The sequence below is a fragment of the Lampetra planeri genome, chromosome 10 (genome assembly GCF_965212315.1).
Source record: "Lampetra planeri chromosome 10, kcLamPlan1.2.h2, whole genome shotgun sequence".
Lineage (NCBI taxonomy): Eukaryota > Metazoa > Chordata > Hyperoartia > Petromyzontiformes > Petromyzontidae > Lampetra > Lampetra planeri.
Genome location: NC_136116.1, coordinates 5039860 through 5057911, shown reverse-complemented (window position 1 = coordinate 5057911; position 18052 = coordinate 5039860). Strand labels below are relative to the sequence as shown.

Here is an 18052-nt window from a genome sequence, read left to right as displayed (position 1 = left end):
TTGGTGCAACATACTGCATAATAATAGCAAGGTATTATAGTGTGGTTACTGGCAATTTGACCTAATTTATCTGATGCAAGTATGACAGCATTGCATATGGTTAACTTAATATATTTGTAACATTTTAATTAGTACCTTTTTTATGCCTTTAAGCCAAATGATTCATATTCATTAGACTACAATATTAAAGCACTTTCAGTTATTGCCACAGTTTTTTTTAAAGGCGTTGAGCTTTGCTGCAACCACTATTTACAATGTGTAGCCCAGCACTCGTGTCACCACTTTCGCAGCATTTTGGCTCATTATCAGCATGTGGGGAATGTATAATTAACAGGGTGCTAAACAAATTGCAAGTTGTTAAAATATTTATCCATTATAGGGAAACAGCTGTTTTGTTGTGCACTGTTGCCTCATAAGTTATTTATAATGTGCTGTTCCTCCCAGAGCAGACCCGAGCACAAACAATAATAGGGCAAGAGGGCATTTTCCGACTACACGCAGCTCACATTAATCCCATGCCCTTCAAGCCCATGCAGGAGTGCTGGGTTATGCATCCGCACTCTGCTGATATCCAAAGTGCTGAAAGCACAGTGCCTGAAATTTGCATTGGTCTCAGATGGACCATTGCCTTAAGCGCACGTTACTGCCAGTGGATAATTTCTGGAGGAGTGACTTGGGTTGATTATTAACCGGGCTGTGTGCTTTTGGCATGAATTGGGGATTAAGATCTAATGGAAATGTTTGACTTGGGTTTAGCATGGGCTCTTTGCTCTGATTTTAATGATCTCATGTATGGTATTAAAACAAAAATAACCTCTGAATAATTATAACCTTGTACATATCGTTATAAAAAAAAAGCCATTAGATAATATGGCTTTATGTAAATAGTAAATATAGAAAAGTAGGAAATGCGGTGAAGCAAACAGCATTAGTGAAACATTGCTCGTAGCGTGCGTTATTAAAAAATATTTAAATCCCCTAATGTTGTGACAGAATTTCCATGATGCAATTATTATCTAGAAAAGGTGTTAAATTATAACAGAAAATTAACGGATAATTTAGTGAAAGTATTTTTGTATTTGTTTATGTATATATATTTTCTATTGTAGTAAAATATGAAGCAAATTTATCTGCTCACCTTCGCAGTACAGTATTAACATATGCATATATAAACACACACAGGTTAACAGAATCCCAGCTTGGGGGACAACGGGAATGTCTTCCGGTTCCTACAATCAATATCTTCAATGGGTAGTTTGAGAAGCCTAACCTTGGCTTTAAAAGTAGAATTTCCCATTGATATCTAGGTACGGTAAATAAATATCTCTCTACTGTACTGATCAACAATGTTACGTATGATGATCGAGTAATTGCTGCTCATTTTGAGGATTTGGAGACTACTGCAGAACGTGTAATATCCCATGAAGGGTGTAGGCTCTTACAAATGGCCCCACAAACACATTCCTGCGGAGGGAGCTGGTAGGAACGTTGGGTTGCTCCGTCAATGGCCAGGATCAACGGCGGCGTGGTGTATTCCGCAAATATGGCCGATTGTGAGGGCGGGCACAAGCCGGCGTGAGTAGGTTAAACGTTGAGTTTTATAATGGCACCACGGGGTGACCAGCCCCTCCCCACCCAGCCCCATCCCTCCCACCCCCCACCCAGCCCCACCCTCCCCACCCAGCCCCTCCCTCCCCACCCAGCCCCTCCCTGCACGACGGATGGACACAATAATACCCTGTGGGCTGGTGGAACCAGTGGGTTCCTAGCAGTAAAACAATGCACCTGTTGGGTACTTTGCGTCATCAAACACACCACACACCCATTCTCTCCATGAGTAATGAGGTAATCTTTAAGGAGGTCAGAGAAGTTCATGTGGGAATTATGCTTATGATCAGCTCCATTTTGAAAATTGAGGTCTCACTCAGAATTAGTTTAGTGGCGTTATCTTTTAATTAGCTACATAACGCTGTGTGGAAGCCATCTGGCTTGTCGCTGAACACAAAGCTCTGGGTTTACTTGGCCACAAGCATGCCCTTTCTTCTCTCGGTTTGAAAAACATGTAACCCTTTACAAGAAAACTGTTTTGGCCTACCTAAAATCCTTCTTGGGCGTAACCACGCTGGATTGTGCGAGGAGCTCACAGATTCTTGAAACGTCTGAACGAGCTCTCCCGCAGATGAGGTTGCAGTGGCTGGGTCATGAAGCCCACATGCTCTGCAGCCATCACATGCCCAAGCAACTGCTGTTTGGATTCATAGAAGGGGCTCAATGGATACGGCATAGGCTATAGAACAGACACGCAGATGAGTTACTCATCAACAGGAGACGGAAGAGCAATGCTCACAATGAACAGAGCACCGGGTAGCTAAAACGTTGCAAGGTGGCATGGTGAGGAGCACAGGTGGTGCATCTGCCCATCACCTCAGTGAGTTAACCAATAACACCTGATTTGTTTTATTTTATTTTATTTCTACCTACGTGACTTTACCGAAGAACCAAAGAGTAACACCTGGTTAACTCCTTTGACCTCCTACAAGCAAGCTTTTTACACTTTACAAGGCCTAAAAGTGCACCTAGCATAGCACACTCACAGTTGTGATATTGCCACCACCACTTAGTGCCAAATGGTGGCTGTTGTTGGTTTTGTTATATGGCTGGATGCTCTGCTGAATTAATCTCCCTGTTCAAGTCCAGACATAACACCTTTCTCCTCTCCTGTGTCAATTATCTAACATTTATATCCATCTTAATGTCTTTATTCCAACGGTCGTGGTAGTAAAGTCGTATGTGTCTCATACCATCTTGTCCCTTACCTACACCTTCCCCAAAATATTATTACGTGCATATTTTCCTGCCTTAACAGCAGCTGCAGATGCCATATTTAGACACCAAATTGTATTTCTTTACATATGTTATACTTTATTCACAAAACATAAGTGGCTTGAAACATTATATATTCTTTGCCTGAGGATGCCTGTGCCCTAAAGAGTGTCCGGAATGTTGGTCCTTTCCTGCAGCAAATTGACTTTAAGCGACGGTAAAGTGAAGCTGTCATCCGGTGCTAATCTATCTCCACTTTCCGAAAAATTGCCCCATCTGTCCACTTAGCAATTCTCTGATGATGAGGCTGTCTTAGCCCTGTAGTTTTATTTTGTGCCTTCTCCAAAGTAAAAAAAAAACGAGAGCCCACCTAACTGAGACTGCACACCTTCCCTCTTTATGATGGCTCAGTCTTTCTTCTTAGTTCTTAGCCAAGTCAAATTACCGTTCATTAGTCAGAGGGGACTGTACAACATTTGTACAATAATGTGATGTGCGTCGCGGCCTTTTCTCATATATTGTTACTGTACTTTCGGGGTTACAATTAAAACAGAATGCATGACAGATAAAAGCCGATACTATATTTACACATTATGTTTAGAGTGTAACGTTTGTTTACAGATAATTAGCGCTAATTAGCATTACGGACTGCACGGTAGAGACACGTTAGTTTTTACATTGTTTTGCTATCTCGTTTGGCCCCTAAATAACCCGTTTTATACGACCTTGTAATTGTCAAATTTTCTATCTTGAATTCTATAAATAATCTTGGAAACATTATTTCTCTGAAAATGTACTCGAATTTATTTAAAATTATTTTCATTTAGCTCACGCATGCTGTTAAAAAGTTTCACATACCCCAAATTCAATATTGGGGGGGGATATACACATTATATTAAATAGCATATATACAAAAGTGGTATTTTATTGTAAGTTACATTTATATCACACATTTTAATGGAAAAAGGCATGTATGTGGGATACATAATGGAGTGGGGCAGTTTGGCTTTGTAAGGGAATCGTTGGTCACTGTTGATGGCTTTTAAATTATATCCATCGGGAAATTTATAATATACGTGGATTGAATTTAACACGTAGGCTTTCGCGACCAATATCATTGGTCTATTGTAGATTGAGTGTCTGTGCTAGTGGCCATGTTTTTTCGTTATGTGCAACCAAAACATTATTTTGAAGACACTTCTCAAAAAAAGTTCAAACAAAAATATTACCTACTATAATGGGGCAAGAATGTCTGTGTGCAACGCGCGTGACTCTACGTCGACCAGCCCCCCTCATTAATAATCATGAACAGGTGACGTCACTCCACATGGAGCACCCTCCCCCCTCATTAATGATCATGAGCAGGTAAAGTCCTCCAAATGGACACCCCCCCCCCCCCCCATTAATAAAATTAGCGGCTGACGTCACTCCACATGGGGGGCCGAGGCGCCTCCTCCCCCCCTCCTCGGCGTCAACTCACAACCCTCACTACAAAGGCAGAACCCTCACGTCACGCGATCTCCGTGACGCTGTTGAGACATCAAAGTAAAAAGGACGTCATGATGAACAAGGGATTATAACCTTAAAATGAAATAAGTCTGTCACCGCGCCCTTACAAATTGCACACGCATTGATGCAATTGTAGTGGGTTCCACAGAGGCGCACACTCGAACTTGGAGGCAACACGTTTATTCTTAATACAACGGGGTAACCATATAACCACTTGATGGGATAATGATATAGGGTGGTGACCACCACGGTTAGCTACATAACCACTCAATGGAATAACTATATACTCGGACCAGGTCAGCTAACTCCCTGCCTGGTCCACGATGCCATGCGTGAAGCCCGAAGACCGAAGACGTAGCTGGCAAATTCCATTCCCAGAGACGAACAGCCAAGATCGCTCTCGGGACTTTTAAGGGCTGCGGCGTGACCACGCCCCCTTCCAGATCCTTCTCGGAGACTCTGGGCCCACATCATGTGTCCCTCTCACCTCCTCTTTGGCCCTCGTTACTACCTCATCCAGTCACGTGCCTTCTCAGGTTCACCCAGGCTACCATATCCTCACCCGACCTCTCTCTCGCTGTCACCTGAAATATGCCCCCTAGGGGCCCTTCCGCTCTGTACTCATCCCGGTGCTAAAGAAAGACTCCACCTACAGTACCGCCCTTCTCTCGGTACAGGTGCTACGCCACAGAGACACTATACACGCCACTACACCATGAATATCACGTCGCGGTCTGCTTTTCGCTTGCACTGCAATACACCCGTCCTTGGATGGGCAAAAGGCAAGTTTACTGTATATTCGTTAAACAGGAATACTGTAATGAAGTATGCGTGTATTTCAGTGTCAGTACAATCAGCACTACTAAATGAAAGTTTCCCAACATTTATGCCATCCCTTATACGGGTAACGGAAATGTGGGCTTGGGCAGGACACATCGGTAAAAGGGATGATAGCTTATGGACGAGACTTAGAATGGCAGCCAAAGCAGAGAACATGTCCAAAATTTCCATCTGCCACAGAGATGGAGCAATACGTATGGCTCATGTGCAGGACGATTGATTGTGACATTGCAGAACTGTATGGGATGGCGACAGCATGGGGACATTTTGAACCAGTAGTGACTAAAACTTGGCTGCCATTGCTGATAAGTGAAGGCTTAAAGCTTAAAGTACTGTAATGCCTCGGGTATGTTATACAAGGGCAGTGTGGTTAATGTTGCATAGACTAGACCAAAGCACCAACTTGGGAAAATGCTGTACTTTACCACAATTATAGCATAGAGCTAAGGCCACATTGACTGTTGTTGACCATACTGGCACCAGGACATGTTTTTGATTAGGGCAAGTATCTATTTAAAGTATAGCTCAGATCATCTAAAACACTGTGGATGCAGCCAACGAAATTATAAAAATGTGAACGTACAGTACATAAGCAATTGAATTATTTAGATGTGGGAGTCATCTTCAGAGAAGCCTTCATGCCATTAAGAGTATGACTACAGCAGTTTAATGTTCATTACATAATCTTTATAATGTACAGATACTCTACTGTACTTAACACAATTATGACGAAATAATGAGGCTCTTGTATTTGTTTTGTATTTCTCCAATACTCTGCTGTCACATGTGACATTCAACATTTGTATTTTAGAACCATTTGCAAATATGCACGTTTGGAATTTTGTTGGCAAACATTAAAGGGGAACCTACGGCATGAAGACCATGTGCACGTTAATGTCATCATTCAAACTCTTAAGAAAGCATTATGTCAGTGGGCTTGGCGAGACAAGTCGCGATGAGGGATGATTGCCGACGGTCAAGAGGAATGACCAGTGGCTGCCAAGAAATTAAACTGGTCTGAGAGTACATCCACCGAGGATATGGAAAGGTGAAATAATCTCGTGTGCAGCTGCTCGCTGGACTGTCATGCCACTGTTACAACGGTGACGATTAACTGAACCGATCATGGGCCTCCCCTAGGTCGACTCAGCCTCAAATAAGTACCTGGTGTGTTAACATCACCACTGGGGAGACAAAGGCGTCTGGGCGTGGCTTTGGCCACCCACCCCCTCGTGTACCGTGCCGGCCTTCATAGGTTCTTGTTAACAGCACTTGCCCCAACCGTCTGTACAGGTTATATTGGGGATCTTTGTCTTTTGTTACATCACAGAATCGTGATAGATGGTGGTGGTTTGGGGAGACATTCATCTAGAAGTGGATTGACCAAGGCCGATGATGATTAAGTATTTATAAAATTACCTATTTTTTCAGATAACGTCATACTTTAGTTAACTGGTTTTTTTGTCAGCTACCGGTGGTGCTGGTTACACCAGCGGTGACTTGCTACTGAAAGTTATCATCATCATAACAACCGAAAGTGAATGAATGCATTCACAAACTAAAGTTTCCAAAACGAGTATGTAGTGGGACGCAAAAAAAACCTCGATTCCAGTGTAAGAGGCAACAGTTGGCCTGCACATGTGGTGGACAAACAAAAAACAACCGTTGAGTCACTTCCTGAGTGAGGTCTGTTCTCCCTTTTCCCCTCTCAAAAACGTCCCTGCCCCCTTCCCTACCTCCCCCCGGGGGCTGCCCCTTCCACATCTGGTCCACCCCATCAACAAAGCCAACCAAACTCACCCCCAACCCAAGCAGCCTCCCCATCACGGCCACCCAAACTAAACTCACCCAACTCAGCCCAGCAACCCAACCCAAGCAGCCCCACCCCCCCCAACACAGCCACCCAAATGAAATTCACCCAACTCAGCACAACCACCCAACCCAAGCAGCCCCACCCCCCATCACAGCCACCCAAACTAAACTCACCAAACCCAGCCCAGCCATCCAACCCAACCAGTCCCACCCCCATCACAGCCACCCAAACTAAATTCACCAAACCCAGTCCAGCCACCCAACCCAAGCAGCCCTTCCATCACAGCCACCCACGCCACCAACCAACCGGCACACCACACAGCAAGCCAGCCAGTATACGTGAAACGCCAGTGGCTTGAATTACACACGTGTCGGTGAATTTGTCGACTCAAGTACAGTACCGTAGTCGGTAGTAGTGGAAGTAAATTGTCGAGGAAAGTTAATAGGGGCAGTTATTATTATCATCGACGCTGTGCTCGTGAGGTCGTGTATTTTTTTTTGCGATAAAGGAAAGAGGGGAGGAGGAGGAGGTTGGGAGGGGGGCATGTAATGTAGTAGGGGTGGAAAGTTGGCCAGCAATTGTGTGCCCCATACAGTAAGCACATAGTAGCCGTGTACAGCAACAACAACTCGCGGCTGTGATGGAGCCAACCTCAAACGTGAGTACGGAGTTGGTATCCCTTTACAGAACTACTGTATTGCCCTGTCAATGCGATGTGTGGGATGCGTTGCGTGCGTGGTTTCTTTTTTTAAATTGAGCTCTGTCCCCATCACTTTTGAGGCAAGAGGCCGCAAGGTTTTTGTTGTGTGGGCCTTGTAGTTAAAGTTCGCTGCACAAGACATCGCAGTACATTTACAGCGTGAGCACGATGCGATGTGTGTACATTGTTGTTGTAAAGTTTCGCAGTAATGGGACCCAGTGTCTTGCACATTAACCGGCCTGCAGTATTTATCGCCACGTTGTGTTCACGTCAAGGCGTTATTACTCCGGCAGCTGCCGTGCACATTTTGTTGTCCAAGATTAATGGTATTTATTATTGTAGCAAATGTCACGCCTTGCATTATTCATACATCAAGCCCCTAAGCATGCCGTGCTGTTTGTTGATGGTACGAGATGGGTTTTTGTTTGTTTGTTAGGCTTGTTTTTATTATTACGATTATATTTAAAATCTTGACTTGAAGCTTTCGTGACTGCAGGTATTCCTATTCTTTGGGTCTTTCGGTAAAGTCGCTTAGGTTCGAAACGTAGTTTTGTTATTTGTTGGTATGTTCTTTGAACTTATTTACGCGGCTTTACCGAAAGACCAAAATAAAACGAAAGTATACATGTTATTCCACTCTCCTACACAATGTACATGCAGTGTGCATGGAGATATTTCCGCATTGGCACGTATTTATATCAGGGAGGGAGAGACGCTTTGTAACAATGTGCAATCGATGGCACATTCATGTTTAAAGAGGAGGCCCCACCACTGCGTGGCTTTCTTTACACTTTAGCTGGCAACCAAACGGTGTGACCTGCCCCTGTTTTGCCTGCGGAGTCGCTGTGGTGTGGCATGGAAATTGGGGCACACCGGGTTCGAGATTCTTCAAATTGCTTGTTGGAAGCAGCAGGGGAGGAGGGGAAAGAGAGATTGCCCCGTGGGGGGGGGGGTCCAGGGTAGCTCGTAATTGTCGGCATTCTCCAGTTTTAAACCCAACGAGAGCATTTTCCAGCCGTAAATTACTGCCTCTCATTTTCCTTGGCACGAATTTCCATCTAGTTATCATCGGGAGGGCTTTTGTTTTTTTCCATCGACCAGAGCTGGGACTATGTTTTTGTGGGCCACACATGGCTGTACTGTATATATCTACTTGTTTTTATCATTACATATACTGCTTGTTATTGCCATGATGGTTGGATGTTTCGCTTACAAATTCAAAATTTTAATGTCTTTATCCGAGTTCTTTATTCTAGATTTGAAGTTTTCGTGACTTGCAGGGATCCATAATCTTTGGTTCTTTCGGTAAACTCGTAGGTATAAAAGAAAATAACCGTCGTGATTTAATGTATTTGATACCTACGTAACTTTACCGAAAGAACCAAAGAGTAGAGTTCTTTATTGTTGGTGAAGTGTGGCAACCCCCCCTCCACTCACGTGACCTGGCAGCGTTCGGTTGGTCGGGTTCCCTTTGCAAGTTTGCCCTCTTTGCATTGACAGCACCGTGATGACATTTCTCCTCTCGGTTTACAAGTACTGTACTGTATAAGGATGTGTTGAAAGTAAAAGAACAGGTTGCGTCTCTTCCCCACGCCCATTAGTAGAAGTACAGAACGGATTTGTCCTGCACTGTGTTAAATTCATTAGCTTCGCAATGCTTGCTAGAGCAAATTGAAACTGCATCATGCTAATGAAAAAAACATTAGGTTTAGAAGAGAATGTCTGTTGTTCTAATTCACTGCCAGGCGTCGAGTAAACACACTTAAATAGTCCAAGTGAAGTTTTCCAGCCGAGCTTTATTGACCTGACCGCCTGTCTGCCTCTGTTAATCCTCAAACTCGGGGAACGCCCTCCCACATGCTGTCTCTGTCTTTCCACGTCTAATTTGTGTATCCCCTCCTCTATGATGTCAGTCAACAGGCTTGGACAGTAGACCGACAACGCTCAGCATGGGTGAAGTCGTGTCAACCAACACACCTGCAGTGTCCACAAGTAAATGCAAGTAAACTCCTTCCAAACCTGTCTAGTTTTCTTGCTCGCGCTGACTTGACCTAACTCGACAGTAATGAGATATATCGTACAAAAAGTCAACAACGCAACAGCTGGCAATAGCTGGCCACAAAAGGCAGCCAGGGACATTGAGGTTGGCTGAGCATCAGACAATGCTTGCTTGTGAAGTTGCGTTGAATATCGGCATAAGCTATGGGAATGTGATGCTTTGTCGTGGCCCTTAAAATATGTACAACATAAGTCTTAAGCATGCACTATAATAATTGTCAGCCCTTAATCCACTGCTGGATGGAGGCCATCCCACGCCAAATCGGTTATGGGGTTGGTCAGTATGGGTTGGTGAAGGGGGGGTAGAGTGGGGAGTGGTAGTGTAGCGGTTAGCCGGCTGCGCTACGAACCTGGCGACCCGAGTTCGATTCCCGCTCACGGCCAACACCAGTAATGATTATCTGAACCGGTTTTGGGCCTCTTCTAGGTCGACTCAGCCTCAAATGGGTACCTGGTGTGGTGCGTAAACATCGCCACTAGGGAGACAAAGGCGGCCGGGTGTGGTCGCTGGTCACCCACCCCCTCGTGTGCTGTTCCGGCCCTTCATAGGTGCTCGCTAACAGCATTTGCCACAACAGTCTGTTAAGGCTATACAGGGGATATTTGTCTTTGTTTTGTGGAGACCCAGAAGTGGTTCTGTTATAAATGACGTTGCCAATGGTTTGGAATCAAACTCCGGTTACTTTGTTCATTCTGCAGTGCTTCAACCACTGCACCCACTGCTGCACCCACTGCCCTATTCAGAATTTTTGCAATACGTGGCATAAAATTGTGAGGCTCTCCTGGCCAGTCTTGAGTCTTGACAACTTTTGTGATCTAAAAAAAAGGGGGCATGCCTCCAGTGGGCATCTAAGGGGCTTTGATGGTACTTTATTCCCAATCATCCAGAGAGAGAGAGTTATTTGTCAGTGGCTGTTCCCGTAACGTACACACCACACATACACCGAGTCTCAAAATAAACTAAGCGATTGTCTGAGTGTCCCGTGTGGAATTTGTTTTATTTTATTTTTTAAAGCTCACATTTTTCACGAAAAAAATCAACAGTCAATGTGTCGACAGTGTTGAGTATCCTTGGGACTTGGTGCTGCCATTCATCTTTCTGTAACCCCCGTTTTTCATTGTGCATCTCGTGTTTCATGCAGGCCCCACGGCAAGAGGCACAGATGATGTGGTTTTGGCAGGTGAGACAACACGTATATTTCTGCCTGTATTACTGTCAAGGGCAGTGTCCTCAAAATGTCAACGTAACAGCTCCCAATTTTTATATCTTCAAGACAATCATAGGATGCAACTACACTTGATATTTTCACAGTTGTGTTCTTGACATTATTTGTTTTTATTCGTCTGATATTTAGCAAAATGGTACAGTAGAGTGTCTGCTGTGTAAAGGTGGGGTCCTATGTACAGTTAAACGATGTATATAAACTGTTTCGCATATGGGTACACACCCTAAATAGACATAGCATATGGTGTATTTAAGGAATATAGAATATTGGTGTTTGTCGGAAAATTCGACTTTGCAGTTGACTTTTTTTTTTATCAGATATGGCCATTGGATAGACCTACACAAGTACAGTAGGTTGATTTATTGAACAGGATGTTAGGCCACTGTGGAAAGACCATGTATCGAAGGCTACGTAGGTAGTGAATACAGCACTGGTTACCAATTTTAAGTTACCCCCATAAGTACCATACCATTTTTAACACATAATTTTCACAGAAACATGGGCTTGAATTACAAAAAAACATAATTTCCATCGGAGTTATTACAGAAATAAACAAATCTTTTCCAAGAGCTGAAAGTTTTCCAATTTTATAACATGATAATTAATAACCTTATTTTTACCCCATGTAATTTTTTTACACTCTAAGAAAAAAATGCACAATGATTTATGATGTGAGTGGATGAAACATGCCAGTTTGGTGTTTATTCCATTGTGTATAATTAGATGGTTGAGGGTGAGAGAACAAAAACACATTTATGCATGGGTTTACAAATTTCCCAAGGCAGGTTTGACCATGTTTCTCCATGTACAAAGACCTTCTGTAGAATAGTAACACCTTTCAGATTATGTTTCTCCATGTACAAAGACCTTCTGTAGAATAGTAACACCTTTCAGATTCGGAGAAGATGTGAAGCGGTCTGCTTTAGCAAATTTATTTTAGATTATCTTGGCGTACTGCTTACAAATTATGGACTGATATGACATACTTTTTAATGAAAACTTCATATATCTGTCCATGTGTATGACCTTATGTTAAAATTAATAATAAATGGGAGCTGTGATGTATCTGCTGGATTATAGAATGCAGTATGCAGTACAAAATATAAAACGCAATTGGGGCAGTTGGTTAGTTTGATCGAATACTAAAGTGTACATTTGTAGTGACATAAATGGGGTCACTATGGCGGTTAGTGCCAGCTACTGCCACAAGAGTGGAGCTGTGTGTCTTGGATCTCCCTCTGGCACCAGAGTGGGTATGGCATGGAAGAGGGCCATGGGGGGCATAGTTCTGGTGACAGTGAGAGAGAGGTCGAGTGAGGACATGACAGTCTGGGTGACCCCGAGTGGGCACGTGACTGGACAAGGTGGCAAGGGGGGCCCAAAAGGGGTGGAGAGAGGGACACGTGATGTAGGGGCCAGAGCCTTCGGGAAGGATCTGGAAGGGGGGCGTGGCCAAGGGCGAAGCCCGGCCATGCCACACCTATAAAGGCCGAGTCCCAAGCCCCGATTGGGGCTGTTCTCTGGAATCAAACCGCGGTGCTACGTCTCTCCGATCTTCGGTCTTCGCTCGGCATCGTGGGTCAGTCAGAATGTTACCGACTGACACGGTTATGTAGTTGCCCCGTTGTGGCTTAGTAAATACTCAAGTTGGCTATCATCGATGTTGTTAATTTGCACGTTTATGTAGTTACCCGGTTGGGGTGTTGGAATAAACGTGTTGCCTCGAAGTCAAGTTTGTGCCTCCATGAAGAACACTACACATCTACTAAATTGTCACAATTATATTGATGGCTTCTTTTATACCAATTTTGTTCACCGACGTTTAGGTGCTTGTATTAAATTATAGTAAATATACAGTACGTATATTTATAAAAGTTTCTGAAACACCTTAAATATTGAAATTGTCTACAACTTAAACAGTACTGCATTTTAAAATAGAAGACATTGTATCGTCTTTTGAGCTAACGATGGGTGGTGTTTACAAATCAGTTGCCTAATTATAGTCACAATAGTGTTTGATAATTGTTAAATTGATTGAACAAAATTATTCGGGTCAACTAAATATTGCTTTTGCGTAACCATGTTTAACTTTAGGCAATATTACTCGAACTTGGGCACAACAGATGAATGCTCATCCATGACTCGTCTTGGTGTCAATTACTGTTAAGTATGCAAGCAGGATTAATGGGGGAGGGCTGGTATCACTACTGTGGAGTTTATGGGGAGTTGTTACCAGTGCAGAGTTGGAAGTCACCTCTGAATTCTGTCATTGGTAGGCTTCATTGTGTGTGCCTAGCCCTGCTTACAATAAGATTTTCTCTTTGCAGTTGTGGTCGTGGTGACTGTGATCGTCATCCTGTGCCTGCTGGGTGTAGTTTTGTCCTACTTCCTACGGCACAAGGGTACCTACCGCACGCAGGAGGGCAAGTTCCAGCCTGGCCATGGGCAAGGCACGGCACTGCAAGCGGTAGAGGACAACTGTGAGGGACTGGAAGAAAATATGAAGGAGTACTTTCTGTGACGATCACATTGGCCAAGCCTTGAATGGCATTTGAAAACTATAAGGCGCTCTATTGTTTGTGACCTTTATTAAATATGCTACCCGCATACATTTTCAAACTGAAGGGTGTGGGGAGGGTGGAGTGGTTTCTATACTTGTGATGTTTTTTTTTATGTATTTCCAATTAACTTAAAATGTAGGTTTTCTGCATCTTTGTAGATGCACATTTTTGACGTTTTATAACATCGGGTGTTTTCAAATAATTTGGTAACAACCGTGTTCAGTTTAACGTTTTGTGTAAAACTGAAAGGCCTTATTTATAGACTTCGTTCGGCATTTGCTTATTTCTACGAATGTTTTCCCTCTAATAAAGCATCGTTGTTGAAGTACAATGAACAGTCTATATGACACAGTTTAACGCATCATAAATGGTATTGTATTTGGAAAGCGATTTTACTGGCCCAGTGTCCTTGCTCATCAACATGTCTGTACGTGCCATTCCTCTTGGACGCAGCCATAAGCAGATATCATTAAAAGTAAAGAAATGTAAAAGATGTCCATTGGAAAATGTTAAACACATTCGTTGAGCTATTGAGTGATAGAAACCACATTGCAGTGCAGCCTTTATAAGCAACTGCGAGGCTGTTGGAGAAGGCATTCAGCCAAATTGAGTGCAAGTTTGTGTTATGTTGAAGGTGCTGTGAACTAGTTGCTAAATATTGACTTAAAGCTTTCGTGACTGCAGGAATTCATATTCTTTGGGTCTTTCGGTAAAGCCACGTAGATAGGAAGAAAAAAACTTTTATTTTTATGAATAATATTTTTCTTATATTATTTGTTCTATCTACGTGGCTTTTCCGAAAGACCCAAAGAACTAGTTAGTTTCAGTAATTGGTTTGGAAAAGGCTTGTTTTAAAGGCAAATTCGCATGATTAGCCGCAGTTTATTTTATAAAAAGCCATGATTTTAAAGTCTTTATATACATGAGAATAGGGTTTTCCCTTTTTTCTGGCAACAAACAGTTATTAAGATGTTAAAACACTAAACTGAAACCTTTTATAAGGAATCGTATTTGCATTAACCACGATACTCGTGGTCAGAATGCGAAAAAAACACTGATGATATATGCATTGTCTTTGAAACTGATTCGTCCACAAAAGAAAGCTGTCTCTGGTGTGGACCAATCCGTTTCAAAGATAATGCGTTTATTAAACTTGATTTGGAGCTTTCGTGACTGCAGGAATTACTTTTTGGTTCTTTCGGTAAAGTCACGTAGAAAGAAAATAAATTAAATAAGCGTCTATTCTATTATTTAATTTATTTTCTTTCTACGTGACTTTACTGAAAGAGCCAAAAAGTAATGCATATATTATCAGAGGTTTTTTTTTTGCATTCTGACCACAAGTATTGTGGTTAATGCAGACATGATTCCTTGTTAAAGGTTTAAGTTTGGTGTTTTAACATCTTAACACCTGTTGCCAGACAAAAGGGAAAGCCTATTCGTTTACAGTTCTATTTTAATGAAAACGTACAAAAAAAATTACACCAAAGGTAAATAAAAACTTCGTTGTTCTGAAGAATGCAAAAGGTTTTGTCTATCTTTTATTAATAATGTAGTGTACTTTTTCAATTTGCAGCTTCCCATATTGTTGAAACACCATTAATTAAATAAAGGTTACAAAAAGCATTAATTTCTAAACAAAACTAGTACTCGCGAAAAATACGTTCCCTTCACAAATAATTCTAAAATAATGTAATGGTTCATCTAGCCACTGAACTGTCATCAACTCCAGCAGCAACACGATGATTTTGGGACTCAGTGGAGCCTTGTTATGTATCCCCTTTGCAACCAAACTACGAGTTGGTGACAGTTCGACAGTGCCATTTCACCACCAAAAAGAGTTACACCATATAAAAATGGTTTTATAATTAAAGCTAACCCCATCTTTTGTAATGCTTGACACAGGTCTGCTGAAAATGCTCCTGTGAATTATTCCAGCTGGTGGGTCAATCGTGGTCTGAACTCTAAATTCCCACAGATGCTGAGCCATCTGTAGTTGCGGCCCTAAGCAAAAAAAGGACTGCAATCCAAGGTGGGCAATGTTGATAGAAGAGCATTTATTAGGTCCCAAAGCCCTATGTATGTGATTAAAAAAAGTAATCCCAAGATTACTCTAATTCCTTTATCTTGTTACACAGTTCTCCACTGTTGACTTTATTCAACTGGGAAAAGCTGCAAATTTTCCATGAAATTCTGTTACACAGGGTAGATTGGAACTTTAAAGCAAGCTTGACATTGTGTCAACAGACAGTGCTGAAAGGTATAGTTTAACACTATGGGAACCTCATTTGCCAGTAAAAATATGATAATTGGTTTTTTACCCTTCTATCTGGCAACAAAACTGACACCTTTTTACAAGGAGTCATGTTTGCATAGACCGCAATACCTGCAGTCATAAATACAAACAAAAGACATAACTCTGAAAATGTGCACTGTCCTTGAAGTTGATTGGTCCACACCCGAGACAGCTTTCCTTAGAGCCTAGTCTCACATGGGTTGGACCAGATGACGCCAAAAGGCGCACAACTGAAAGACAATGCACCATCAGAGTATGAGAGCTCGGGGCAAGCATCTACACTATGGGAACCTCATTTGCCAGTAAAAATATGATATGATAATTCACTCCTTGTAAAAAGGTGTCAGTTTTGTTGCCAGATAGAAGGGTAAAAAACCAATTATGGTATAGGTTAACTTTTCAATTTATCTGAGCAATTCTACAGTTCGGATGTGTGTTTGGTTTGTACTGCATGTTTGGCATGATTTACAAAGTTTTTCAACTATTGGGAGTTTCAGGTACTGAAAAAATCTCTGCATGTGGAGCAAAACATCAACATTTTCAAAACTGAAGAAACTCCCAGAACGTGGAATGAAACGTCGGACATGCCAAAAATAGTGTGATAGAACCCAAACACTGGAGTGCTGTACAGTACAGCACGACCGCAAAAACCTACCCAGCAGAACATTCTACAATTCCTAGGTTGCGTTGATAATGTACCTCTTTGCAGAACGTAAATGCTGCCAGCGTGGTTTGTTTACAACCACAATTGCTTTGTTGATATAGCAACTGCCGTTTAAGCATCTTTTCTTAGCCTTTGTTTTAGTCTGATTTAATTCAGCTGTAAAATGCAAGCTGCTCGATAAACCAATTGCACATTATATAGATGTGTGCACAAGTTTGGTGTGCACTCCTACAACTTCACGTAACAGCAGTGCTGCCCAGCAAACAACCACCCACATTGTTGAGGACCAACGCTCATGAAGATGGCTAGAAGTGGAATTGAAAGGTTGATTGTTCTTAAAAGATGTGACAAAGCGTTTGAACGATTTGGATTTTGGCTTGTGATGGCAAACGCAAGAATAATGTAGGCTGAATCGCCCTTTATTACAACTTCTCTGTCGACCATCCCCATGCCATCCAGTAACTCCCCAGCTAATGCCACGTGGCCCATGAGAGGAATTGGTATGAAGGAGAAAATGTATTTAAATAAACAGGAAATTCTCGGTGACGGGAAGGGTTGTCACAAGGTGTCCATCAATACCATCCCTCCAGGTTTAGGATATTGTGTTGGGGCTGTGTCCACCCTTTATATTATAATGCATGTTTACTTATTTTCAAATAGTCATGAGTCAGATTTTACCTTATTGAGATGAATATGGCGGGACCCCGGGGTCCCGAATAAACAAAAGTCAAAATCGTAATTAGTAAATGTATTTTTAGAGACTCCGTCCCACCGCGCACTTAAACGCAGCGACCCACCTGGCGCGGATCATTGTGTTGTCATGTCGTTCAAGCGCAGCAGTGAGGACGAATGCGCAGAAGAAACAAAACTTTGAACCTTTGATTAGCGCATCGTGTAGAGCTCGTCGAGAGGAATATATTGCCGTATCGTTCGTCTTCAGCAGGCATAAAATGACGTCGCAACGCAGTTTATGCGAGACCCCGGGGTCCCGCCATAAGGTTCATATCTGCAAGGCCTAATACTGCAATATACATCAGTTATTTTTGCAATATATTAAAAAAATAACATGTTTGTAATGCAGTATACTTTTTTTAATACAAATGTAATATATTTTAATGTGATGTATGTATGCATTTGCATGCATACGCTGTGTATATTCAAACTATCCAGAACATTGGAATGATATAGTAACTAATCAAATACTGTATGGAAAATCAATGTGAAATTGCATGCATTTTCTAAGGAGTGAATTGGAATGAATGAAATGTTTGGATTTAACCGAGAAAAGTCGCACGTGGCTTGAGTTGGTGTGGCTAGGCACCTTGGGCATGTCATTTATTCGGGATGTAACAAAGCATTCATTGACTAATACCAATCCGTAAACCCATGATACATTAATTAGGGTTAGGGTGTGTATGAATCAATACTTTTAAATTCCTATTTGTTGCTTGTAGTGAGTTCGCATGACCCAGCTAAGCCACTAAAGCTCCACAACTACATTCACCACAATCTAAAAAACTATCAAATCACCACCCTGATTATCGTGACAATTCATTGAATCA

At 42.2% G+C, this 18052-nt stretch overlaps 1 protein-coding gene across 2 annotated transcripts; it reads left to right on the top strand.

Annotated features, from left to right (window-relative positions):
• The first annotated feature begins 7155 nt into the window (after nt 1–7155).
• Nucleotides 7156–15056, top strand: LOC144720894 (uncharacterized). Of its 2 annotated transcripts, none has more exons than XM_078598029.1 (4): nt 7156–7643; nt 9599–9677; nt 10886–10924; nt 13297–15056. In XM_078598029.1, the coding sequence occupies exons 1-4, from the start codon at nt 7626–7628 to the stop codon at nt 13488–13490; spliced, it is 330 nt and encodes a 109-aa protein (XP_078454155.1). In that variant the 5' UTR covers nt 7156–7625; the 3' UTR covers nt 13491–15056. The 2 variants fall into 2 exon arrangements, with proteins under 2 accessions (XP_078454155.1, XP_078454154.1); XM_078598028.1 differs by having other exon boundaries at nt 7165–7643; nt 9599–9683.
• The last annotated feature ends 2996 nt before the right edge of the window (nt 15057–18052 follow it).